Source organism: Sus scrofa, chromosome 7, assembly GCF_054392235.1.
Source record: "Sus scrofa isolate SSC_HxYL_T2T_F1_AM1 chromosome 7, Sscrofa_HxYL_maternal_Yorkshire_Landrace_v2.0, whole genome shotgun sequence".
NCBI classification, from domain to species: domain Eukaryota; kingdom Metazoa; phylum Chordata; class Mammalia; order Artiodactyla; family Suidae; genus Sus; species Sus scrofa.
This window is the reverse complement of record NC_139389.1, coordinates 13,613,404-13,639,744: the sequence shown is the minus strand read 5'-3', so window position 1 is coordinate 13,639,744 and position 26,341 is coordinate 13,613,404. Positions and strand designations below refer to the sequence as shown.

The 26,341-nt window shown below is 41.9% G+C and overlaps 1 protein-coding gene and 1 pseudogene across 28 annotated transcripts in view; one reads left to right on the top strand and one right to left on the bottom strand.

Annotated features, from left to right (window-relative positions):
• The window catches only part of KIF13A (kinesin family member 13A), a 216,575-nt gene that overhangs the window by 109,572 nt on the left and 80,662 nt on the right, over window positions 1-26,341 (top strand). For 20 of the 28 annotated variants that reach the window (XM_084967432.1, XM_084967429.1, XM_084967424.1 and 17 more), the window contains 5 exons: window positions 16,898-16,990; window positions 18,027-18,207; window positions 21,645-21,732; window positions 24,756-24,890; window positions 25,982-26,094. In XM_084967432.1, the coding sequence (XP_084823558.1) occupies window positions 16,898-16,990; window positions 18,027-18,207; window positions 21,645-21,732; window positions 24,756-24,890; window positions 25,982-26,094 (610 nt within the window). The remainder of the gene's footprint in view (window positions 1-16,897; window positions 16,991-18,026; window positions 18,208-21,644; window positions 21,733-24,755; window positions 24,891-25,981; window positions 26,095-26,341) is intronic. The other 8 variants (XM_084967433.1, XM_084967426.1, XM_084967431.1 and 5 more) reach the window with 1 other exon arrangement.
• Window positions 22,705-23,577, bottom strand: LOC102166051 (protein N-terminal glutamine amidohydrolase-like; annotated as a pseudogene).

Genomic DNA, 26,341 nt, shown 5'->3' with positions numbered 1-26,341 from the left:
ACTCTGGAGTTGTGTTTTTTCCATAAAATTCCTCACTCCTTCTTTCCGATTCTAGCACGTGGGCTTTGAAGTCAGTAAGATTTGGTTACAGGATCTGATTCAGCCACTTGCTGAGAAGCCACAGTTAGTTGTTTTTGTTTTTGTTTTCACACTCATTAAGGTTCAGGTTTTTCACCTTGTAGAGGGGGTGTTGAGTGTCTTCAGAGGTGTTCCAGGCGTTAGAGATCACGGGAACTGCCTCAAGCTCTAAGTGGAAGCTGCTGTGGTTATCATAGGAAGAGGAGGTTGGATGTGCCTGCCTTTCCTCGTCTCACTTGAGGGGGATGAACTGCTCTGTTTAAACACGCAGAGCACAGATGCCGATGGTTTCCAGGACCCCCTCCTCACATCTGAGGGCTCTGAAGTACTCAGTGGTGACAGGAACTAAAGCTACACATGCCGCAAGGAAACATTGCCTCCTGGTCCCACATTTTGCTAGTGTTCCTTCCTTGAGGCTTTTTAATCCCTATTCCATTGAATACAAATGACTGCTAGTTTTATTATTTGTGATCTCTTGTGAAGCTTCACCTTTCCTAAGAGCTGGAATTACTGTAGCACAAGAGGGAAGCATTTGTTTTAGTGGAGGACGTCTCATTCCTTCCCTTCTGATTGTGCCCCGTTTTCTTAGATATACAGTCTTAATGACTGGTTCTCCTCATTTCTGCTTACAAGAATTTCAGCTGAATGACTTACCCATTTATGGGGGTGGGGGGAAGGAAGGGAGGGAAAATGAAAATCAGGGGATGGTGGAGAGGACATAGGTCTTAAAAGATTGAAAAGCAAAGGAAGTTACTCGATTTAGGAAATTTTGTTTCTTGATAGACTAGTCCTTGCCACGTAAAGCAAATCTGTTGAGGAATTATTATTTATTATTGTTATTATTATTATTTGCTTTTTAGGGCCACACCCGGGGCATATGGAGGTTCCCAGGCTAGGGGTCGAATCTGAGCTGCAGCTGCCGATCTACACCACAGCTCACAGCAACGCTGGATCCTTAACCCACTGAGTGAGGCCAGGGATCCAACCTGCAACCTCATGGTTCCTAGTAGGATTCGTTTCCGCTGTGCCACGACAGGAACTCCAAGAAATTGCTTGATATACAATTTTTTTTCAAAAGTTAACAATACTGACCTAGAAAAATTCCTTTTGTTGCTCACATTGGGTAAATTAGCCTTTCTTTCCAAACCTTATTCCTGCAACTTTAGCAGTGTATGTTATTAATGTGAATAAACTGTTCTTAATGTTGGTTGTAATTAATTTGTCTTTTTAGCAATCCTTTGGAACTTTTAGATAAAAATTCTACAGAGTCTGGAAGAGCCTGCCTTGATTGTTAGCACTGTGTATATTTTTGTGTCCTGGGTGTGTGCTTTTGGATTTAAATAAACAAAAGTGAAATACTTCATACTGTGACAGAAACAAATGAGGACAAATGCTGTGGCTGTGCAGAGCCCAGTCCTTAACTCTGTTCAATAGATGTTATTCAGGATATAGTCAGATACAGCTTCCTGAATTAGAACTCTTATTTTGCAATTCTCAAATACTTTCAAGGATCCTCATCACTTGTAGATGAAATCTCCACTCCGTAGATGGCGTTTGAGGCCCTTTATTATATAGCCCAGCATTATTGTTTGTTCCTCTTATTTAACCCAGGAAACCAGAAAGTCTCAGAATAGTTCCTTAAGTATTCTGAAAACTTCACTGCAGCCTAGGAAGCCCTTGAGAAATTAAAAACTACATTGGAAAGCAAAATAATGCATAACAAACAACAGTAAACACTTTGAGATGATATTTAAAGTCTAAATTTTATAGGTGTTTTGTTTGATTTTTTTTTTTTTTTTTTTTTAATGGCCATACCCGAAGCCTGTGGACATTCCCGGGCCGGGGATTGAAGCTGAGCCGCAGCTGTGGCAATGCTGGATATTTTAACCCACTGCACCAGGCTGGGCATCAAACCCACATCTCTGCAGCACCCCAAGCCACTGCAGTTGGATTGTTTTTTTTTTTTTTTTTTTTTGTCTTTTGTCTTTTTTGTTGTTGTTGTTGTTGCTATTTCTTGGGCCGCTCCCGCGGCATCTGGAGGTTCCCAGGCTAGGGGTCGAATCGGAGCTGTAGCCACCGGCCTACGCCAGAGCCACAGCAACTCGGGATCCGAGCCACGTCTGCAACCTACACCACAGCTCACGGCAACGCCGGATCGTTAACCCACTGAGCAAGGGCAGGGACCGAACCCGCAACCTCATGATTCCTAGTCGGATTCGTTAACCACTGCGCCACGACGGGAACTCCTGGATTGTTAATCCACTGCACCACATCAGGAACTCCTGTATTTTATAGGTTTTTAAGTACCATAGAAAATCTGGAAAGACTCAAGTTGCCTAGGGAGGCTTTCTAGTGGAGGGGGACTGAAACTGGTCATGAAAGTTGAGCATAGATTTAGCCAAAGGCACGATGGAGGGCATCCAGATGAGAGGAAGCCACATGGCATCAAGGAAAACACATGGGCTCTGATGTCCACCCTGGGTTTAAATCTCAGGACACTTGCCTTGTTCTCGTAGACAGTTTCGTCCTTCTGAGCTGTTTCTTTTCTGTGAGATGGGAAATACAGAAATGATGTCCATCTTCAATGGTGCCATAAGGCTTAAATAGTAACTTAATAAGCTAATAGAAGGTGCCTGTAAATGATACATCATTGGGCTTTTCCTTAAGTGAAGGTGCAGACGGGTAGTGAGCATGCTATAAAACACTGGTCTGATCTGAGGCGTTCCTGTCGTGGCTCAGCAGTTAACAAACCTGACTCGTATCCTTGAGGACGTGGGTTCGATTCCTGGCCTCGGTCAGTGGGTTATGGATCAGGTGTTGCCGTGAGCTGTGGTGTAGATCGCAGACTTGGCTCGCATCCCACATTGCTGTGGCTGTGGCTTAGGCCGGTGGCTACAGCTCCAATTAGACCCCTAGCCTGGGAACCTCCATATGCTGTGAGTGCAGCCCTGGGGGGAAAAAAAAACACTGGTCTGAGCAGAAGGTGTATATTGGGGGGAATTAGTAGGAGATCTAATTGTACGTGTTGAGAGAGGCCAGATAATAGGAAATCTTAAAAGCTAGACTAAGAAATGTAGATGATACGGTGAAAAATAGGGACTATTGGAGTGACGTAGTTAAAAATACTGCTTTAGGAAGATTGCCTCTCTTTCTTTTCTGTATCTCTAAAGTCACATACTCATTACTGTCCAAAGAGATCATTCTAGCTTTTGCAGTATATCACTTTTATTTCTGAATGTAGGGTGAACTTTTTTTTAAACTAGAAAGAACTGTATTAAGTACAGATGATAAAATTCAAATGTGAAACAACATTTCTGTAGCTCTTCTTTACAGATAGTATATTCAAAAAGATTTAAAATGATTTTTTTTACAACTACCATGTGACCCAGCAATCCCACTCCTGGGTGTATATCCAAAAGAAAAGAAAAGTACTAATTCAAAAAGATATGTACACCCCAGTGTTTATAGCAGCATTATTTACAATTACCAAAATAGAGCAACAATCTAAGTATCCATCAACAGATGCATGGATAAAGAACACACACACATACACACATTGGGAAACTACTCAACCATAAAAAAAAAAAAATGAAATCTTGCCCTTTGCAGCAACATGGATGAATTTGGAGGGCATTATGCTGAGTTAAATAAGTCAGACAGAGCAAGGTAAATACTCTGTGATATCAATTATATGTGGAATCTAAAAAACACAACCAGGATTTCCCATCATGGCTCAGTGGTTGACAAACCCAACTAGTATTCATGAGGACACGGGTTCGATCCCTGGCCCCCATCGGTGGGTTAAGGATCTGGAATTGCCATGAGCTGTGTTGTAGATCAGCAGCTACAGCTCTGATTCTACCCCTAGCCTGGGAACTTGAGACAAAAAGTTCTAAAAAGATAAAAGACAAAATATAAAATAAAATATATAAAAAACACAATCAAAAAATAAATAAATAAAAAACACAATCAACCAGTGAATATGACAAAAAAGAAACAGAGTCACCAATATAGAGAACAGACTCGTGGTTACCCATGGGGCAGAGGGTGGGTACAAACTATTGGGTGTAAGGTAGGCTCAAGGATGTATTATAATACAGCAGGGAGAATAGAGCCAATATTTTATAACTATAAATGGAAAGTAACCTTTCAAAATTGTATTTTAAAAAGATTAAAATGATCTTTAAAGATACCAATAGCCTAAACTTTACCAATTTTGGTTTGCCCAGTGACATCAAATGCCATGTTCCCATGAACCCTGAAATAGGATTCTCTTGGCTGGTAAAGCTCTGTCTCTTTCCAAAATGCGGGGAGAAATGCTCATCTTCTTTAGAGATCCGCATTATTGTGCCAGTGCTATGACCACCTCAGCAGAAAGTAAGATTCCTGCTTACCGTTCTCTCAGATTTTCTTGCACAATCTGCCTAGTAAATATATTACTGGCAGATTAGTTGATTGGTGTCCATACTAATTTGATTTTGCTTTCTCTTCAACAAAATTAAAAAAAAAAAAGGCAATTCCTTCTTAATTGTGAATAGAAACCTTAGGATAGAAGCGTTCATTCTCTGATGGGACGTAGAGGAAGCAGAGAGAGGGAAGGGAAGTGCATAGTTCCTGAAACCGACCTAATTGTCAGGCTCAATGAATAATGGCAGCATTGATACTGAATCAGAGCTCTTCAGGCAGCTCTCAAAACTCGGGGGCAGAATGGAGGGGAGAGAGAGGAGTGCCTGGATCGGAAGAGCGAAGACAGGCTCTCCGTTTCACGGTGTGTCACATGTTAAATCCTCAGTTGTGTTTTGTGTCACTCTGTTTATTAAAAGCTGTAGAAAGAGCTTCCACCCTCAGGCCGATTTAGAAATCTCTAATTCCCCATGGTAGGTATAATGGCACTGCAGTGGGTTGGTCAGAGTGGTGGGAGCATATGGGCTTTTAAGTCAAACTGCCTGGGTTCCAGTCCTGCCTCTAGCAGGTTTTATTTGTGTGAGGTCAGGTGAGTTCTGTTTCCTCTTAGGTTAATTAAGGATGATAATAGTTCCCATCTCATAGGAACTATGACATTGATTTGAGGACCAAATGACCTGTTCTTATAAAGTACTTAAGTCAGTACTCAGTACACTGGAAAAGCTCACTTCGTATTTATCATCATTTTTATCATTGTCACAGTGTAGCAGTAGTTAGGAAATGAGCATCAGTCCTTCAGAAAAAATGCTCACTGAACATACTGATACTGATGAGACCTCATTTTGCTGCAGACTTTGGGGATGTCTGTTTCTTGCTCTGGGAAAGGAGGATATATGGCCTAGAATGATCTCACCTCTCCTCCAGCTCTCTGCTTAAACATGAATCAGACATTTTATGCTGACCACACAGCTGTTGCAGTGGACTTTTCAGAGGCAAATCAAAGGCTCGTTTGTTAAGCCATTTGAATTGCATTGAATCATGCTTTGAGACATTTCCCATTTTAAATATATTATCTCTTCTTACTACCTTTTGGCTGGCAAGTCATGGTAATGCCTTTCTGCACATAATTCTGGATCTTTAAAGCAAAAAGCTCTGGATCTTTAAAGCCCTTTGTGCCAGGGCTAAGAAAAAAATACAAGTCACCTGCAGAATTAGGCACCTAGAGCATGGCATCTCTCCTCCTCTCCCCAAGCCCATGTATGTGTGTATATGTATATATATAACATAAACATAGGTACATAGGTCCACATTTAGGATTATGAAGTTACTATAGTGAATACTGATAAACTTGAGAGCGTCATATCAGATAATAGGTCTTTGTAAATACTAAGTCACTACTAATTTCATTTAAAGACTTCTCGACAATAAATCAGAACATTTTTTTAATCCCTGCCTAAAGCGTGTCGTGTAGGTAAATAACAGCGACTTTCAGTCGCCTTGGTTTTGCTTGTCTTCCTCGTAGGAGAACATTTTTCATAAACCTATTTTTCTATACATTTTCATACCCCAAATAAAAATCAGCCTCATGGTGGCATATCTGGGGATCAGTGTGGATATGGACATTTTTGTTTCCTGGCCTGAGAGATTTTAAACTGTTGACTTAGAAATTATGTAACAGTTCTCGCCATATGGTATGTTGTTCCGATTTGCTCAAGCCTGTGTTTTCAGGCATTGTAATACCCTGCATTTCAGGAGAGATGTTTTACATCTGATTCACGTTCTGCTAACATTGCTTTGTACTGTAAAGGGACAGCTGAGTGCCTCCTAGCTGTGAGCTGTTGCTGTGGGGAGACTAGCCATGTTTGATTCCGGTCCCAAGATGGGAGGGTTGGCATGCTCAGAGGTAGAAGTGATTTCTGTTTTATATTGTTTAACTGTACATCAAAATTTGCATTCCGAAAGCAGACAGCCAAAACAGAACCAATTTTGAAAGCAGAGTTCCATTATAAAGTAATGAATCAATATTTTAGCACATGGGAGTTCCCGTCCTGGCTCATCAGAAACAAATCTGACTAGGATTCATGAGGACGCAGGTTTGATCCCTAGCTTCCCTCAGTGGGTTAAGCCGTGAGCTGTGGTGTAGGTCACATACTTGGCTCAGATCCTGCATTGCTGTGGCTCTGGCGTACACTGGTGGCTACAGTTTGGATTCGACCCCTAGCCTGGGAACCTCTGTATACTGCAGGTGTGGCCCTAAAATAAAAAGCCACAAGACAAAGAAAAATATCCTAGCATATGGATTCATTGTTTTACTATTCAAGTGTATATAAAGCCGTCAGCAAGGGCCTTGCATAGAATAAATATTCAATAACTGTTAGCTCTGAAGTTTATCAAAACTAGTTTTTGCTGTGGTTATGAGAAGCAGGAGTAGTTGACTATTTGAAAAGTTTGTTAGGAATTCACTGTAAATGGTGCCTGCCATCTTAAAAGACATTTATGAGGAGTTCGCATTGTGGCGCAGTGGTTAACGAATCCGACTAGGAACCATGAGGTTGCGGGTTCGGTCCCTGGCCTCGCTCAGTGGGTTAACGATCCGGCATTGCCGTGAGCTGTGGTGTAGGTTGCAGACGCGGCTCGGATCCCGCGTTGCTGTGGCTCTGGCGTAGGCCAGTAGCTACAGCTCCGATTAGACCCCTAGCCTGGGAGAAATTGCAAAAAGACAAAAAAAAAAAAAAAAAAAGACATTTATGAAGCAGTCTCCCTGCAGAGTACTTCCACATTTTTCTTTTTCTTTCCCAAATGCTCTCACCCGTACCTGACTTGACAGTTCTTTCAGTGCCTCGCTTTATCAAGTTGTTCCTAAGCATCCAACCTAGTTTTCTTAGAACCAGCAACTCTCTCTTGGCGTTTGTTAATTCTGTAATGACAGAGACGTGCCACAGACATAAGCCCGTTTACGAGCAAACACAACTGACCCTTTGTAAGAACATCACTCAGTTGGTGGGAGTCCTGGGAGCGCCCACAGCTGGGTGGCTCAGGGTGCAGTAGGCATGTGTCGGTGCTGTTGAAAAATGGAAGAGTGAGTGTTGGTTAATTTGGAGAATTGGATCAGTGAAAGCCAGTTAAGGGAATTTCCTTCAAAAAGTAAGCTAAGCTGATACTGTTAAATTTTTTAAAAAAGAGTGTGTGTGTGCTTCTTTTTTTTTCTCCCCTCTACTCACAGATTCTTTTTTTTTTTTTGGTCTTCTCTTCTTAGGGCTGCACTTGCAGCATATGGAGGTTCCCAGGCTAGGGGTTGAATCAGAGCTACAGCGGCCTGCCTATGCCACAGCCACAGCAACTTGGTATCTGAGCCGCGTAGGCAACCTACACCACAGCTCATGGCGACGCCGGATTCTTAACCCACTGAGTGAGGCCAGGGATTAAACCCACAATCTCATGGATACTAGTCTGTTTCGTTAACTGCCGAGCCATGATGGGAACTCCCTCCTCTCAGATTTTTAATTCCACCCAAGGCCGCCTTCTTCCACTTGCCTTTCTTCATCTGCATCTCTTCCTTAGAGAATTTCTTGGCACCCAGAGACATCACTCAACTTAGTTCAGTGTATTTAGAGGGTGGATAATAACAGCAACAATAGACAGTGGAGTCCTGAGCACTAGGTTCCCAGCGCTGTGCTCCTCCCTTTGCCTGCAGCAGGTCATTTACTTTTCACATGTCCCCATCAGTAGAAACGGACACCATCCCCATTTTACAGATGATGAAACGGAGGCTCAGAAAGGCTGAGAAAGCCAAAAGCAGTGGCACATGTGGCTTTGGGTCCGTGACTATTAGGTGTGAAGATTTTATGGGTTCTACTGCAGTCCTGAGAAACCCTCTGTTCCCTCCCATCCCAACAAAAGGCCGTGCTTAGGAAATCAGAGTGGAGTCTCTGGCTGGGAATCAGGCCAGAAATAATACAAATAGTGCTGTCCTTCCTGTCAGAAGTTCTCTGAGTCCTGGATGCCTGTGTTTGGGTTGGGCTTTGTTTTCACCGCCCCTCAAGTGCTATAAATCCTGTGTTCCCCACAGTCCAGAAGAGATGTTGAGTCAAGTCTGCTTCTGAGTCAGAGAGAGACAGCGGTAAACGCTGCTGAGCAGGTAGAGATGGAGAGCAGCTCCTTGGTCAGCAGGTGTGTGTGTGAAAACACCTGCCCGCGTGGGTCCAAGCTGCATCCTCCGCAAGACCATCCTCCAGCTCTTCCCTCCGGGCCCCACTGCCTGATCTCCTCCTCCGTGACTCAGCCACTTTATCCGCAATAAAAGGAGCTGAGGTTCACTGCCAGCTCATGACTGGCCCCAGTGCTGTCCCTGGGGTGGAGACATTCATCTGGGTGAGTCACCCAGGCTGTGCTGCAAAGATTCCTGAGGGCGGGGACACTGATCTCTGATGGCTCCTGGACACCTGCCTTTACCCTCATGGTCCAGGTTCTTGGGTTCCAGGACCCTCAGTGGCAAACTTCTACAGTTGAGTGAAACTTCAGTCTCATCATCAAGTCACTCCTTAAAGCCCTAGTTCCTTTATCTAAACTCTGTAGTTTGGGGTCATTCCACTTAAACTAGGTGTAAAGGCACCACACGTACAATTGCTGAGAGTAGTACCATTGGAGAGATTGGCTGAAACCCCATCTGTGTTAGACATTCTTTACCCCTTTGGGTGTGTGAGAGGAACCTGACAGGTCTTGCACTGTCCAGGTGCTCCCATTTGGAGCTGGGCCACCTGCCGAGCCCAGACTCATCAAAATCGCTAGGGCCATTAGTCTTGTTTACAAGTGGAAAAACACCCTTGCAAATGTGCAGGCGCAAGAATTCCAAATCATAAATATTGAACTTAACCATTTTTCCCCCACTCTAACTCCAGTGAGAAAAGAGATGGGGAAAAGAAGGAAAACTGGAGATTCTGTTTAAAGTGATCAAATCATGTTAAAATCTTGACATGATTTGATCACTGCTCTCCCACTTCGCTGCTTTGTCGTGTCCAACCGTGTAGTGCCACGCTCAGTGTCTTATTCAGCTGTGACCTGTGGGAGGCTGCCTCGTTTAATGCAGATTGTGGGTAAGACAAGGTTCTGCCCTCTTCTTTTGTTCCCCCATTTCCTAGAGCATAGCCCACTGTGATGTTTCACCCTGTTCCTCCTTAGGAGTCTGGTGTTGTATGTGTGGTGGGCACTTTCCCTTCCTTCTCTTCTGTGCTTTGCTGTCAGGGCCCTGCTCTAGAGAGAATTACCTTGGTTACTCAGCTCCCAGTACACAAGCCTAGTCGCTTTGGGGCCACTGCTGCTATTCCCAGTAGGAACAGATGATGCACAAGTGTGTAGACTCAAAGTGTTGGCTTTTCAGAGATCTGTGTGCTGTGTGACTCAGGGTTGGGTGGGTCAGATCTGTGACTTTGCTTGTAAATATTACATACAGGAACCCTCTCTATTGTCCTGACATTGTACTGTGGGTTGCTTTGGGCATGCCTGTGTTTTAAGACTTGTCCACACAGCTACAGGAGCCTAATCATAAACCTCACAGAGGAAATTGGCATCTCGGTCATGGTTATGAACAAGTGAGGTCAGGTTTGCCCTGTGGATTCCCCGAGCCAGGCACATGGAGCTGACATCTGAAGCGTGGCCGCCTCCTCTTCGGCATTGGTCCTGTGCAAAAGCCACAAGGCTCTGGGGTGGACCGTGTTGCGCCTTTGTTTGATTTGTCTGGGATAGAAACACATGTTCATAGACCTTCCTGCTTCCTTCACGACCTCTGAACTTTCACTTTGGGCTGGTACGCAGTCCTCCAGACAAGTGGCACTTCGTTCTGTTTGAATGTGAACTGTGGTTGGGAAACATTAAGGGTGGGGAGATTGAATCTTTTATGGACTCCGTGATTCCCACCATCCAGCAGAAACAGTTCCTTTTTTTTTTTTTTTTTTTGTGAACTAAACTTCGAAAAGCGGTTGGCCAGTCATTTTTTCCTATGCTGAAAAAAAGGACTGCTGTGTTTAAAAAATAGAAAGGAACAAAACAAAACAAAAACCCTTCAGTCTTTTGGATAAACCAGACTCTCCATAATAGACCATATAAGGGTCTTTGATAGTTAATATTTTCTCTCCATCACAGAGTGAAATGTAGCCACCATTTGTGTTGCATGGAAAAGGCAAACTGGTTTATGCTGAGAAGGACCAAGACTGTATAGAATGTACATCTTTAGTTTGGTTAACAGTCTTGGCTTTCTTAAAAATAATCATTTATTGTCCCAGCAGTGCCCTGAAGGTCACCAAACCAAAGAACTGATTAAGTATCACCCCAGCCAGGGATTCACAGAGCTGCAAAGGCACCAGAATAAAACGAATAAGGGGAGCTCTATGGAGTTTGTTTCTATTCACAATTTTATTGAAATGATTTATTAAGTTGCTTTTCCCCTATACCTTTCTGAGATATTTTATTGTTATTTTAAAAAAGGGGACCCTCTAGGGGAGCTAGAGAAATAGCAGTGAATGACCCCTTTAATTTTTTTTTCTAAGAATAAAGGTCTTTCCTTTTATCTTTAAAATTAGATTGCTTCACACAATTGTTGCAAAGATGAAGGAACTATTTAGGGAAAAAAATTAGATGATTTCCCCCTTCTTATACCAAAATTAATTATAGTTGGTTAAAAATTTAAGGGATGGCATTAATTATGGATATTAATGAAAATATATTATGGATGTATAATGGCCAGGCACTATGGAAAGTGCTTTACTGAAGTGCCTTATTAAATCATACCAGCAACCCAGTAAGAGAGCAACTATTATTGCTGTTATACTAATGAAGGAACTGAGATCTTGCTCAAGGTTACACCGCTGGTAAGGAGTCAAGTTCAAGTTTGGAAATAAAACTGTAAAAACCAGAAACAAAACTAGAAGAAAGTGTGGGTGGATAGTTATGTAATTTGGATAATAATAATCCAGAAGGATTTTGGAAGCATAACATATACCATAGACAAAAATCATAAAGGAAAAGATGAGAGATTTAAATACGAAAGACCAAAAGCTTTTGTATGACAAAGAACAACAAAAGACTGAAAGGTAAATAACAGACTGGGAAAAATATGTCCAACATACAATAGACCAAAGGTTAAATATCCTTAACATATGATAGGCATTTCGAAATTAATACTTAATCAATGACCAACCCTAGTGATTTATAAACATATACATAGGACCCAAATCATCAGTTTACTAAAGAACAAATATTAATGGGCAATAAACTAAGGAAACAAAAATCTTAATTTAACACAATGAGGCTTTTTTTTTCCTATTGACTTAGTGAAGCCAAGAGGAATAATAGCCACTGTTGTTGAAGGTGGAGAAAAAGAGTCATGCATTGTGGAGGAGTTAGTAATTTGATATTTTGGAGTTGTGCCTAGTAAAGTCAATAGAGAAGTGCATAAAAATAAATATGTAAGGATAAATTTTGCAGAAAGCAAAAGCAAAAGGAAATAATCTAAATAACTATAATAGGGCACTGATTGTGTTAGTTAACTATACAGTGGAAGCTAAGCAGAGCTATTAAAAAATGCTAATGTTGATGTGTCTTTGTAGAGGTGGGAAAGTGCTCATAATTTCTTGTCTTAAAAGAGAATAAATTTCCCTAGAGACACGGAAGCCATAGTGATAACGTGGATTCCAGTCTCTCTAGTATCCACTCTTGCTTAGATTTGTAAAAATACATGAACTTTATAGTTCTTTTATATTTGTCCTTTTATAAATTGTGCTTTGGAATAGCTATTTAGGGATGGAAAGGAGAAGAATTCTTTTCAGAAACACAGTATAATTATTTTCTATTTTTTCATATTCCATTTTGTGTTTCCCAGTTTTTTTTTGTCCTAGTTAAAATGAAAACTTTATTAAATACAATAAATCTGAATTCTGTCAAATGTAACTAAGTAAAAGAACTTGACTTTTTGGAAAGCATATATATACATTTAGTGGAAATAAAAAAGAGTAGTGTTTTTTTTTTTTTTTTTTTTTTAGTCACATTTATTTTATTTCCATGTCTATGAGGTAACTAGAGGTGTCAGTGTAATCTGTAATTTTTTTTTTGTTTTATGGCCACACCCACAGCATATGAAAGTTTCCGGGCCAGGGATTAAATTTGAGCCACAGCCGTAATCTACGCTGCAGCTGCGGCAATGCTGGATCCTTTTAATCTACTGCACCAGGCTGGGATGGAACCCGAGCCATTTCAGTTGGATTCTTAACCCACTGTACCATGGCAGGAGCTCCTATGATCTGTACGTTTTATCAAGATTATTAGAAGTTACATATTATGTTGACACGTCTACTCATACCTCAGCACCTTATTTAATAAGACCTTTGCCTTTTTTTTTTTTTTTTTTTCTTCCTTTCTACGGCCCCACTTGCAGCATATGGAAGTTCCCAGGCTAGGGGTAAAATCCGAGCTGCAGCTGCAGGCCCACACCACAGCCACAGCAACACCAGATCTGAGCCACATCTGTGACCTCTGCCAAAGCTCACAGCAATGCCAGATCCTTAACCCACTGAGTGAGGCCAGAGATCAAACCCAACATCCTCACAGACACTATGTGGAGTTCTTAACCCACTGAGCCACAGTGGGAACTGCCTGCAATCTTTTTGCAAGTGTTCACTGGAATTTCAAAAAAACAGCCATACTTTGACCAAAGTGTAAATTCTACAGTTAATCCCAAAGGTGGGAGTAACTGACTCCCAGTTCCACACAGGGTGAGTCACAGATTATGGTTGGGCCTCAGCCCGTTGAGAGTCCACACCCACAGACCCAGGCCCTGCCCCTCACTGGTGGCCCCATCTTGGGCAAATGACTTACTCTTTCAGAGCACTCCCCCCATCTCTTTACTGAGCACAATCCATACCTATCATACCTGGGTATTGCAAGGATCCAATGATATAGAATATGTGAAGTGCACTGAAAACAGGGGGGTTGACAAAAAGTTAATTTTTTTTCTTCTTAGCATAAACAATGAAGGTATACAAGTTAAATTTGTTAATTAAATCCTATTTCGTATTTGTAATGATTTGGTAATAGGCCAAGCTGAGATTTATTCTGCTATTTTTATATCCTGGAGCATTCTTTGATCATTTTTTAATTTTTAGTACAATTTTATTTATTTTATTTATTTATGTATTTATTGTCTTTTTAGGGCCACACCTCTGGCATATGGAAGTTCCCAGGCTAGGGGTCAAATCGTAGCTGCATCTGCCGGCCTGTACCACAGCCACAGCAATATGGGATTTGAGCTGCGTCTGTGACCTATACCACAGCTCATGACAATGCTGGATCCTTCACGCACTGAAGGAGGCCAGAAATCAAACTGAATCCTCATGGATACTAGTTGGGTTCATACGGCTGAGCCACAATGGGAACTCCTTTAGTGCAATTTTAGTAGACACACCCTGGGTGGTGGTGGTTGTCTTTTCACTTGACATATCATAAACCTATTTCATGCCGCTCTTTAGCATTCATTTCTGAGTGTTTATTTTGCTCCCCCCCCCCACCCCCGCTAATGATCTTTAGTTTTAAAAGGCCATTCCTACCAAGGAAAAAGAAACCTTGTGATTTGCCCTTGAAAGAAACATTGAGAAAATAATTCCTCATAATTTCAGCCTATTCAGCATCAGGAACAGAAACCAGAAAGCATTTCATTTCACCACCTGATAAAGGAACAGATATAAATTTTTGATTGGTTAATGACTTCGGCTCTGGAAGCCATAGTAAATGCTCTCTGACCACAGTGCTTCTTTGCATTTCATCAACTCAACCTCTTGCTTTTTTTTCAAGTTACTAAATATGAATCAAATCATGAATTACAGTCAGGACATTTGACTCAGCCAAGTCTTAAAGCGTCTTGGCCCCACCCTCACCCCACTCCCTTCCTGGGAGCCACTTAACCGTTTTGGAAGACCAAAAGAGATTGCTCCATCCATCTGTTTGTGCCAAGAAAGCGGTGCTTTTTGAATGCCTTCGATGGCACTTTGGTCCTGGCTGAGGACCATCAGTTCTCACAAGCCTGAGCACAGGCTACGATTAATTCCCAGTCTTCTGCACTATGGGGCTCAGCTCCGGATTTAAGCCTGTGTTTTGGCGTTGGCCTTGGGGATGCATGTGGAATGAGGAATGTCCTTTGGGAACACGTATGAGAAAAAAACATTGATGTGCATGAAAGGTCAGCAGCAGGATGGGTCAGATATTTTCTTGTTAGCATAAGACTCTGTCATACTTAACTATAACAGAAAAGCGATTTTGAAAGTGTGTCTTCAGTGGATAAGGATTTTGACAAACTTTATTCTCAGGGTATATGTATATGAGCATACACACACATCTTTAGGTGGTCTTTACAACAGGTATTTTCCCCTATATTTAGGAAAGCCTCTTCACCCTTCCAAAAAAAAAAAAAAAATCCACATATTCTGCCAACATGTTTTCTGCCTCTTAGGTAGAAATCTGAAGTTGAGAAATAAGGTTATATAAATTTGGTATATTTTCTTCTGTTTTCTTCTGATCCTTTTTTTTTTTTTTTTGCTTTAGCACATACACACACTACTTGGCATATAAATTTTTTGCATTATATGTACAGCGCGAACATGGATTTTTTTTTTTTTGACTAAACAATGTGTTTGAGTTCTAGCACGGTTTATACCCATAGATTTGTTTTGCTCGTTTTTTTTTAACACGGTGTACAATATTCCATCATAAAGAATAGTCACATTATACTGATCCACACCCTTACTAATGAGGCATTTAAGTTGACTCCAACTTTTAGTATAGTGCTGCCATGAACATCCTTTTACAGGGGTCTCTTGTGGGAGTGGGTCTCTAGGGCAGATGCCTCACAATAGGTCAGAGAGCCTGGGAATACCCCCTTTTATTGGTTGAGGTTTTCGTTAGAATGGCTGCATTCGTTAATTCTTCCACCAGCAGCTTATGAAAATACCTATTTCTTCAATCCAGCTATATTTGATACTGTTAAAAGTTTATTTAAAAAAAAAAAGCATTCCCATTGTGGCGCAGTGGTTAACGAGTCTGACTAGGAACCATGAGGTTGCAGGTTCGATCCCTGGCCTCGCTCAGTGGGTTAAGGATCTGGCGTTGCCGTGAGCTGTGGTGTAGGTCGCAGATGCGGCTCAGATCCCGTGTTGTCTTGCTGTGGCTCTGGCATAGGCTGGTGGCTACAGCTCCAATTAGACCCCTAGCCAGAGAACCTCCACATACTGCAGGAGTGGCGCTAGAAAAGGCAAAAAGACAAAAAAAAAAAAAAAAAAGTTTATTTTTGCCAACCTCATGATTGAAAATATTATTTCTTGTTTCATGTTTACACTTTTAAGAGTCCCATTCTTCAGCCATGACATGTCATAGCATAACAAGAGACTGCTAAACTCAGCTACTTGATAGAAAAACATACCCCCCAAAAGCTTATGTTATGTTGCATTGCTTCCAAATGTAAAAGGAATTGTCATGGAGGATAAAAAGATTAAAATGACTCATTCTTTGAACAAACATTTATTAAGCATTTTGTACTAGGCACTAGGATTACAGAGATAAACAGAGTATAGTCTCTGACATCAATCGGGAGCTTCTCATTCTAATGGAGGGAAAAGGTGCTTAAACTAGTAGTTGCTGCACAAAGCACCACTTTAATTCTCTCAATGGTGGAGAAGGAATGTTAGAAAGGCCCCAATTTCAAAGGGTGGCAAATGCCTCTTTAAGTATTTAAGAAGATTTTCACGCCTTTACTCTTTCGATGGACACTACCATAGAATAGATAGTACGTGACAGAACACCCCCAAGAGCTGCAGTAACCTGTAGATGGACTCAGAGATGGAAATCTGTCCCCAAATCCCCAAGAGAACACAGCCCAGCAGTGTCTGTGTTCAGCACATCCCCTCCACCAGCCACGAACAGTTTCTCAGTTTCTCAGCCCTGGCGTGTACTTAGCACCTCGCCAGGTACAGAGGTGCACACGTGCACCAAGATGTGTGTGGCATGGCTCCTGCTCATCAGAGGCCCAGAGACCAGATGGGGAGATAAGGCAATTTGTGTTGACTGACCCTTCATCCTAACTCAGGAGAAGGAACTAAACCAAATGTAAATGATGCTTGGAAGGAATCCAGTTCCTGGCAATAGACAGGAACCTTTAATGCCTAGAGAAGTGTCCTAGAGAACAATACTATTGAGATGTAGTTTAGAGGTGTAAAGAAAATTGCATACATTAAGTTCTTAACCCACAGCCCTACACATAGCAGGTATGCAATACACTTCATATCTTTTTCGGATTGAAAGAATGACTAGGGCTCAGGGATTAATACAGATATGTCAAGAAAAATCATTCCTTTCAGGTTTTATATGCTTTGTTTTTTAGGTCAAGAAGTGGTTTTTAAGTGCCTTGGGGAAGGAATTCTTGAGAAAGCTTTTCAGGGATATAATGCTTGCATTTTTGCATATGGACAGACAGGTAAGTAGCTGCTTTTCTTTACAGTCAATGATATTAAATGTGCATTTCTTAAAACAAAAATAGAAGATGCTTTTGGTAACCACAGAAAAATGCTTCTGACTTCATGAGTTTAGCTGAATTAGATGACCAGAAGTTGGAGTTCACTTGTGGTACAGCAGGTTAAGGATCCGGCATTTCACTGCAATGGCTAGGGTTGCTGTTGTGATGTGTGTCTGATCCCTGGCCCAGGAACTTCCACATGTGGGTGCAGCCAAAAAAAAAAAAAAAAAAAAAATTCCTCTTTTAGAAGTTTCAACAGTTGTGGTAATTGAGTAATTTCAGTGTCAATGAGCAAAGCTAGTTTCAGACTATTAAGTGTTATTTTCCTAAATTATACTTTTAACCTGTATTTGAACTAGAAATATAATTACCACTTTCTCAGTATAAATGTTACAGCAGAAAAACTCAGTATCATCCTATAGAGAGGACTTTCACCAGAATACTGAAGTGATGATAGGTTATTAAACCTAGGCTGCTGGCATAGTTGGTTGGAACAAGCAAAACAAAAACAGACTCCTGGCTCAGCCGTTAACAGTTTGAGCCACCATAATTTCAACTGAAGTTGGAATAAATCCATAAATCGTAACTGTGCTGCCTATTGTCATATTGTAGGACAACTAGGAGAAGATATTTCAAAGTACTTTCACAAATGCAAAATACTTTGTGGGTAAAATACTGTTGATGTTACTTGATGTATAGTTGATATTTATTTTTTACTATTTGTACTTTTAAAGATTAGGTATTTGTAGTGGTTACCTTGGTACCTGTCCATCTGTAAAGGAGGTGCCCTCCAGCTCTCACAGTAAAAGTCATTCATAAAAATTGAGTGAATATAAAAGAAGGAAGAGTAGCCTTGGTGTCCAGGGGCCTGGCTTTCGGAGCCAGGTTGGCCACTTCTGTTGTGTGACCTTGGCTGATGGACAGAACGCCCGTTGGGTTGAAGCATTCCATGTTGCTTCCTTTCCATCCTCCTTTCTTTCTGCTTGCCCTTTTCCAGGCTCAGGAAAATCCTTCTCCATGATGGGCAGCGCCGAGCAGCGGGGCCTCATTCCAAGGCTCTGCTGTGCTTTATTTCAAAGGATCTCTCTGGAGCAGAATGAGTCACAGACCTTTAAAGTCGAAGTATCCTATATGGAAATTTACAATGAGAAAGTTCGAGATCTTTTAGACCCCAAAGGGTAAGTTAGTGGTTGAAATTAACCTTGTAATAGGGGTAATGATTTTATTTATTTTTATTAAAGCATAATCGATTTACAGTGTTGTACCTATTCTGCTGTACTCAATTATATATATATATATTTCTATACATAATATATATATTCTTTTTTTTATGTTCTTTCCCATCATGGTCTGTCCCAGGAGATGAGACAGAGTTCCCTGTGCTCTCCCATAGGACCTTGTTCTTTATCCAGGATAATGAGTTTAAGTGACCCTAAAGTGAAAGTTGCAAGGGAGCCCTTGTCACCACTCTGGTTTCAGTTCATTTACCGAGAAATCATCAGCTTCTCAAAGCCTTTTGGTATATCCAGTATTCATAGGTTATCCTATATTCATGTTGAAGTTGCTCATGGATGCCATTTACAAGGATGTTTTTTTACTGCTGATGTGACTTTTGCCACTGTGGTTCATTCATAAAAATTGAGTTAAGAATGACGCACTGGTCCTTCCAGTGATGTTGGAAAGCAGCACCTCCTGAGTGCAGGGAAAGTAGTTGCAGGACTGAAACCACCAGCCTAGGCAGGTTGTTCTCTTCCCGGCATGTGCATTAGGATCGCTTGGGCGGCTTTTAAAGGATAGGCTGGCCTGAGGCCCCACCTGTAGAGGCTGTGACTCTGCAGACCCAGGGGAAACCCAGGCATCTGTATTTTTTTTAAAAACTAGGTGATAAAAAACAGATGAGTTTGATTCATAGAGGCAGAAGAAATAAATAGGTAAAATATAAGAAGAAAGAGAAAATGACCTATAATCCTACTGCTCAAAAGTATCCATTGTTGGAATTCCCATCGTGGCGCAGTGGTTAACAAATCCGACTAGGAACCATGAGGTTGTGGGTTCAATCCGTGGCTTTGCTGAGTGGGTTAAGGATCTGGGGTAGGCCAGCAGCCACAGCTCTAATTAGACCCCTAGCCTGGGAACCTCTATATGCCTCGGGAGTGGCCCTAGAAAAGGCAAAAAGACAAAGCAAAACAAAACAAATCAAAACCCACTGTTAACACTTTGGTGCATTTTGATCCTGTTTCAAAGCTGTGGGGGAGGAGGGGTTGTTGAGGCTGTTCTCGAAATACAGTTGAATATCCTGAATTTTTTGTATAACATGATGTATACTTTCTCATGTCATTAAAAATATTTTAAGTGCTCTTAGTAGTGTATAATCAAGGGTATAGTCAAAAGTATGAGACAGAAATTATGGGTGGCGAGAAAGTTACCCAATTATAGATAAGATTTTTACTTTTAGTGATAAAACTATTTAATGCATGTGAAAGCACACTGACAATACATGTAAGGTATAAGGAGTAATAAAACAACAACTGTCCCACTCACCATTTGGCTTCATAAATGGAACATGACCAGTATTTTCGAAGCCACCTGTATGTTCCTCTTTGATTCTATGTCAATTCCTGCCACTCCTCAAAGTAACTACTATCATGAATTTTGTTTCTCATCTTCTTCCTCCTTAAGAGTTTACGCATAATTTTGCAGAGTTATTAACTTTGTATAAGTGGCATCATAATACAAATGTCCTTTGGTGACTTCCTACTTTTCCCCTCAGTGATTCATTTGTTTTGATATGTGAAGTAATAATTCATATTAATCTTACTGCTCTTGAGCCTTCCATTGTATGAATACACCAAAATTCTTTAATTCTATCTCCTGTCATTCATGTGGTTTCTGCTTTTTACCACCACAGTGCTGCCCTGAGCATTCTTGTATAGTCCTCCTGGGCTACAAAGGCAGGAGTTTCTAGGGAATTCATACAGGAGTAGAATTGTGGCTCACAAGCTACAGAATCTTCTGCTTTGGTACCGCAAAGCTGTTTTCAAAAGTGGTTGCTCCAGGAGTTCCCGTCGTGGCTCAGTGGTTGACGAGTCCATCTAGGAACCATGAGGTTGCTGGTTTGGTCCCTGCCCTTGCTCAGTGGGTTAACGATCCGGCTTGGCCGTGAGCTGTGGTGTAGGTTGCAGACACGGCTCGGATCCCGCGTTGCTGTGGCTCTGGTGTAGGCCATTGGCTGCAGCTCTGATGAGACCCCTAGCCTGGGAACCTCATATGCTGGGGGAGCGGCCCAAGAAATGGCAAAAAAAGACAAAAAAAAAAAGAATCTCTGGTTGTGCATACAGTGTGAGCTGAGTTCTGAATCCATGTGCATCAAAGCAGCTCTCTTGCAGTTGTGCATTTGATCTGCCCTTGTTTAGAGTACAGCAGAATTGCTCATTGTCACACTGTATTTTTCATCCTTAAACTTCGTAAAACCTCCTTTGTGGGGGGGTTTGTAAAGTTATGTGAGTCAACTGAGAAGTTCTTAAGGAACAATGCCTGGACTTCAGGAAGCACTCAGTCATTTTTGGTTCCTTTTTTCCACACTTGGGTGATGCCAAGCATTGACTCTTGATTTGAAAGGTAATTAGTGTCACCCGTGATATATACCTTTGCTTTTCATCTCAGTTTTCTCTTGGTAAGTTCTTCACATGGGCCCCAAACTAAGTTTGCCATTTAAAAATTCAAAAGAGAAGTTCCTGTTGTGGTGCAGTGGAAACAAGTCCGACTAGGAACCATGAGGTTGCGGGTTTGATCCCTGGCCTCCCTCAGTGGGTTAAGGATCTGGCATTACCGTGAGCTGTGGTGTAGGTCACAGACTTGGATCAGATCCTACATTGCTGTGGTTGTGGCGTAGGCCAGCAGCTGTAGCTCCGATTTCAACCCCTAGTCTGGGAACCTCCACATTTCACTAAAAAGCAAAAATAATAATAATAATAATAAAAATTCAAAAGAGCCCTAGAATTTTCATCAGCAGAGCCCATTCTAAATATAGGATAAATATCAGCATCCTGATAGTATAAACAATTGCTATATAACATCACTTTCTGTATAAAATTGTCAGCATGGAAGCAGCATAAATCAATGTTGCTGCCTTACAAATATAAATTAAAACACTCTAATATTGTTCACTGCTTGCTCAAAACTTTAAGACATTACTTGGTGAGAATATGCTTATTTATAAAATAACCTGAAGGTTAGATTCAATTCTGGCACATTCTTTGCTTCATTTTTTTTTTTTCCCCTTTCTCCCATGTGAAATAGAAGTTCATCTACTAAAGCAGGTTAACCTAACCTAGTATTCTGTGTGCTAGCTGTTTAGCTTGGGAGCAGAGATAGAATTTTTTAAATAGTAAGTTACTTTAAATAGAAATCAGACTATGAAAGGTATTCCTCAATAAGGAATGCTATTTTGCTAATCCAAATAAAGTAGCTTTTAGCATATTTTTTGATTGTTAAAAAAAATTTTTTTTTTGGAAATCGCAATCTTAATTTCGGAGTACTTTTTAAAGTTCTTTTTATAAAGAGAAGCTTCACATTGGGTCTGATTAATTCATTCTTTTTTTCCTTTCTCTTAAAGAAGTAGACAGTCTCTTAAAGTTCGGGAGCATAAAGTTTTAGGACCCTATGTAGATGGTTTATCCCAACTGGCCGTCACTAGTTTTGAGGTAAGTGCCATTTTTTTTTTAAATGTCATCAAAAACTGGTAGTAAATTGAAGTGTATAAGTAGTGGTGAATCTCTCTTTGTGTGACTGCCTTATAGCACATCGGTGCCATTCGTAACCTGAGAAACCCAGTACCAGCACATCCCAAACGGAAGGGCTTCTCGCCACCTTCTTCAGACTGCTCACTGTGTGGCTGAGAGGCTAAGTGTTTGGAGGTTGTGGAATATTTTCACTAGTAGCGCTCTGTTGATACTGTCCACCTCATGGTGGCCAGTGATGTCCATCATTTGACAGTGATATCTGCCAAATCTGGACAAACGTAAGCACTTAATTCAGCCCTTTTTCTTTGCTAGGGCCTCCTGCCTTCGATTCCATTCCTTTTTTTTTAAAGTCACTTTTATCTAAAAACATATACATAGCCAAGAAACACTTAAGCCTGAGAAGGCTGCAGTTTTGTTTTTTTTTTTTTTTAAAGAACGTAATGGTCCCAAAAGAGTAATAGTTATTGCTGATTCAGCTCACAGCGTCAGCCCTTCTCAAGCAGGAGCACAATGACTAGCAAACATTTTATGGGCACATTTTACGAGCGTTAGAGATTCACAGAGCAATGGGCCACAGCCCTGCCCTCAAGGAGCTTTCAGTGTAGCTGGAGAGAAGTAAAACATCCAAAACAGACACCAAGTCCACACATCTATCATAACAAAAGCAGTTATTGGCATAAGCCTTCACATGTTTTAACAAATGAGCTATAGGAATATCTGAGCAAATACACACTACGTCAAGTTTCAGCCTGGCATATCAAAAAACAATTGGTTCTATTTATTCTTTTGTTCATTTATGTTTCAACTCAATTGAATTAAATGAGGAAAAGATAATTCCAAGCCAAATGTACCATAATGTTGGCTGTCGCAGGTGAAGGGGTGGATTGTTCACGTCCTAGAATTTCTCCGAGGTACTACACCCAGAGGTCAAGTTTAGTGGTTCTTACTGCCAAATCGATGTACAGATTCAGATAGCAGGTAGATGACTCCCCATCCTCCCTTGGGATCCCTCCTGATGAGTCATTCAGGTTCATTTTGCAATCTTGAGTCTCAAGCCGGGGATAGAATGGAGGAGGCTTCTCTGCACTTCCCACTGGAGCCTTTCATGTTCTTCAAATACGAATCTGCACAGATCACTCTAAATTTCCTTCTAAACTGTGGATGGATGTCCTTGTTCCAAAGGCGTCTTCCACATAAGTATCAAAGAGACAGGGAGATAGATGGCAGGACAGTGTCAGGATCATAAATGAAACCCTGTCCTCCGCTTGAAACAGGAAACAAGACAACATGGAGTTCCCCTTGTGGCTCAGCCATAACAAACCGGACTGGTATCCATGAGGACGCAGGTTCAATCCCTGGCCCTGCTCAGTGGGTTAAGGATCCTGTGTTGCCCTGAGCTGTAGTGTAGGTCACAAATGGGACTTGCATCATGCGTTACTGTGGCTGTGGTGTAAACTGGCAGCTATAGCTCCCATTTCAACCCCTAGCCTGGGCACTTCTATATGCTACTGGTACGGCCCTAAAAAGACAAAAAAAAAAAAAAAGACAGTGTGGTAAGCCCAGATTACAGGTCCATCTCCGGGTCTTGCCTGTTGTTTCCAGATAGGAATCATCTTCCTCTCATTAAATATGAAGGCAGCATAACACTCTTTTAAAGGATATTGGTCGTGGCTTTTGATGTATTCACAGAGCTTCCAGATATTTTCTTCACAGTAGCAGCTGTTGTAGACACAGGTGTCCCACGGGGGGGCTGGCCATCTGGTAGTGGACAGGGACGTCTGTGGTAGCAGGGACATCCCCTTCCATGGCAGGCCTGGGCACAGGCCTGAGGCAGACAGACTGGACCAGCCCCGCGGTCCAGGAGAGGCTGGCGCTCCACAGTGCAAAGAGTTACTTTTCACTCTTCCTGTTCTTCTCTTTTCCTGAATCCATCCTCCCTCCATCGACTGACCTGTTTTCTTTTCCTACTCCTGGGTTTTTATGGCTTCTCACATCCGGGCTGGATGTTTTAGCCTCTTTTTGTTATCACTGCTTTGGGAAGCACGGAGAAGAAAGTGCTGTCCATTGCTGCAGAGTGTTGGTGAATAAATGAGCAAGTGCACCCCTCTATTTAAATGTGCCGTCTGTGTGTTGTAACTGTCCCTGCGTCACTCACATTCACTGTGGCTAAGATTAATCTGCAAGATAACTCTGTCCAGCCACTTAAACATAGACAATTTTAGTATAACTGGAATCAGAAGTAGAGGGCAGTCATCCCTGAAAATGCTGAGAAATGCAGAGACCCCCCCCTCAGAAAAGTGCGAAGTCAGCACTTTTGCTAAGATGCCTGGCTCCTAGCTCAGTGTCACTGGGCTCAGGATCCATCCCCTCCTGTCACCTATTAGTAAGAGCTGGGGAGTTTATGATTTGCATCCAACTCTGCCTCTTACTAGATATGGGAAAAGTTATTTGACTTCAATGAACTTCAGTGCCCCTGTTTGTAAAATCAGGAAAATACTACTTTTCTAAATGTCATCCTTCAAACACTATATGAGTGCATTAGGTTCCAGGTGTTCTAAGGCAGGTGTACAAGGTTGAATAAGGAGAATTTCCTGTCCTGGGAGAGCGACGATGTTGAAAGGGGGAGGAAATGAGCAAGCAGTAGATCGCTGTACAGGAGAGTTAGAATAAAATACATTAAGTACATTGTGGAGTATCCAGAATGTTCAATAAATATTAGCTCTTTTCTCCTTAGGAGCTTGCACAGGGAAAGATAGGAAGGAAGACGACTGCAGGATAGAAAGAGTGGGGGAAACATGTCATCCACTGGGCAGCACCAGGGGAGCGGAAGCTCAAACAGGCTCGACGGAGGAGAGCAGGGAGGTTTATATGGAAGGGTGGTGACGGATGCGTCAGAGGGGTCATGATTAATACACACACCTCATGGGCAGGATGGTGTTCTTAGGGTTTTTGCTTATGAAGTTTTCCTTGTGCTTTGCCTCTAGGATATTGAGTCATTGATGTCTGAGGGGAATAAGTCTCGGACGGTAGCTGCAACCAACATGAATGAAGAAAGTAGCCGCTCCCATGCTGTGTTCAACATTATCATCACTCAGACGCTGTATGACCTGCAGTCTGGGGTGAGGGATCCGATAGAACCTTGGGTGGCAGTGAAAGAACTCAAAATACCTGCACAAGTGAACTGTTTCACGGCAGGCTTCAGTTGCTGAGCATTTTACTTCCTAGACGAGCTGCTTAGCTTATATCATTTAACGTTTTAGATCTGCCTTTATATATAACTTAAAAAAAAGATGAATCCCTTTGAGTTCCCCGGTGGCCTCGCAGGTTAAGTATCTGGCACTGTCATTGCCGTGGCCTGGGTTCAATCCCAGGCCCAGGAACTTCTGCATGCCATAGGCATGGCCAAAAAAAAAGAAAGAAAAAGAATTCCTTGTGTAGACTCCCTAAAGACCATGATGAGATCACCATACAGCTTTTAATATGTATCCTTCGGTACTAAATTCCCCTGAAAACAACTGAGTTTACCTCATAGTCATTAAAGGATATTAAAGAGGAAACCACAACATTTAGCCTAAAGAACGCTTTTTCAAAACAGGAGGAATTTGACCTGAACATGCAGGAACCCTCGTGTCCTGGTATGTTCTCGTAGGCACCTGAAAGCGCCAGATTCCTGACTGTACTCTGGGAAACCCAGAGCACTTGCTACTCAGCTGTGAAACTCGGTGCCGTGCTGCCATGTGTTTTGGCCATGAAACTTCTAGTTCAAGTTTAAAATCTTAACATTTAAAACCTTCCTAGGCACAGAGTTCCCATCATGACTCAGTCATTAACGAAGCCGACTAAGATCCATGAGGAAACTGGTTCAATCCCTGGCCTCACTCAGTGGGTTAAGGATCCAGCATTGCCTTGAGCTGTGGTGTGTAGGTCGCTCAGATCTGGCATTGCTGTGACTGTGGTGTAGGCTGGCAGCTACAGCTGCAATTTGATCCAAGCCTGGGAACCTCCATATGCTGCGGGTGTGGCCCTGAAGAGACAAAAGACAATACATACATAAATAAATAATAAACCTTTAAAAAAATTTTTTTTTAAATTAAAACATAAAACCTTCCTGGGGAGTCGGCCCTGTTGTAGCAGGGCGGCTGGCGCATATGTAGATATCTCTCTGGTTTCTGCATTCAGGTGTGTCGTTTCTCTCGTTTCCCACACCTAGAACTCGGGAGAGAAGGTCAGTAAGGTCAGCTTGGTGGACCTGGCGGGTAGCGAAAGAGTGTCCAAAACTGGAGCCGCTGGAGAGCGACTGAAAGAAGGCAGCAACATTAACAAGTAAGGGGGCCGGGGCCATTCCAGAAGCTGGCACATCTCCCCCAGCTTCTTGCGTGTCTTGGGGCGGGGGCGGGGGTATGTATTTCATTACCAGGGGCCACATGGCTCTGATCACACGCGGTTCAGAGTCTGTGCAGCTTTAGTGAACCGGGTTGAAGAACAACATCCGCCTGCCTCTACTGAGATACATGATGTTTATTTAAGTGCAATAGCGTAGCATGACCTAGTTCAAACATTGTACAGACAC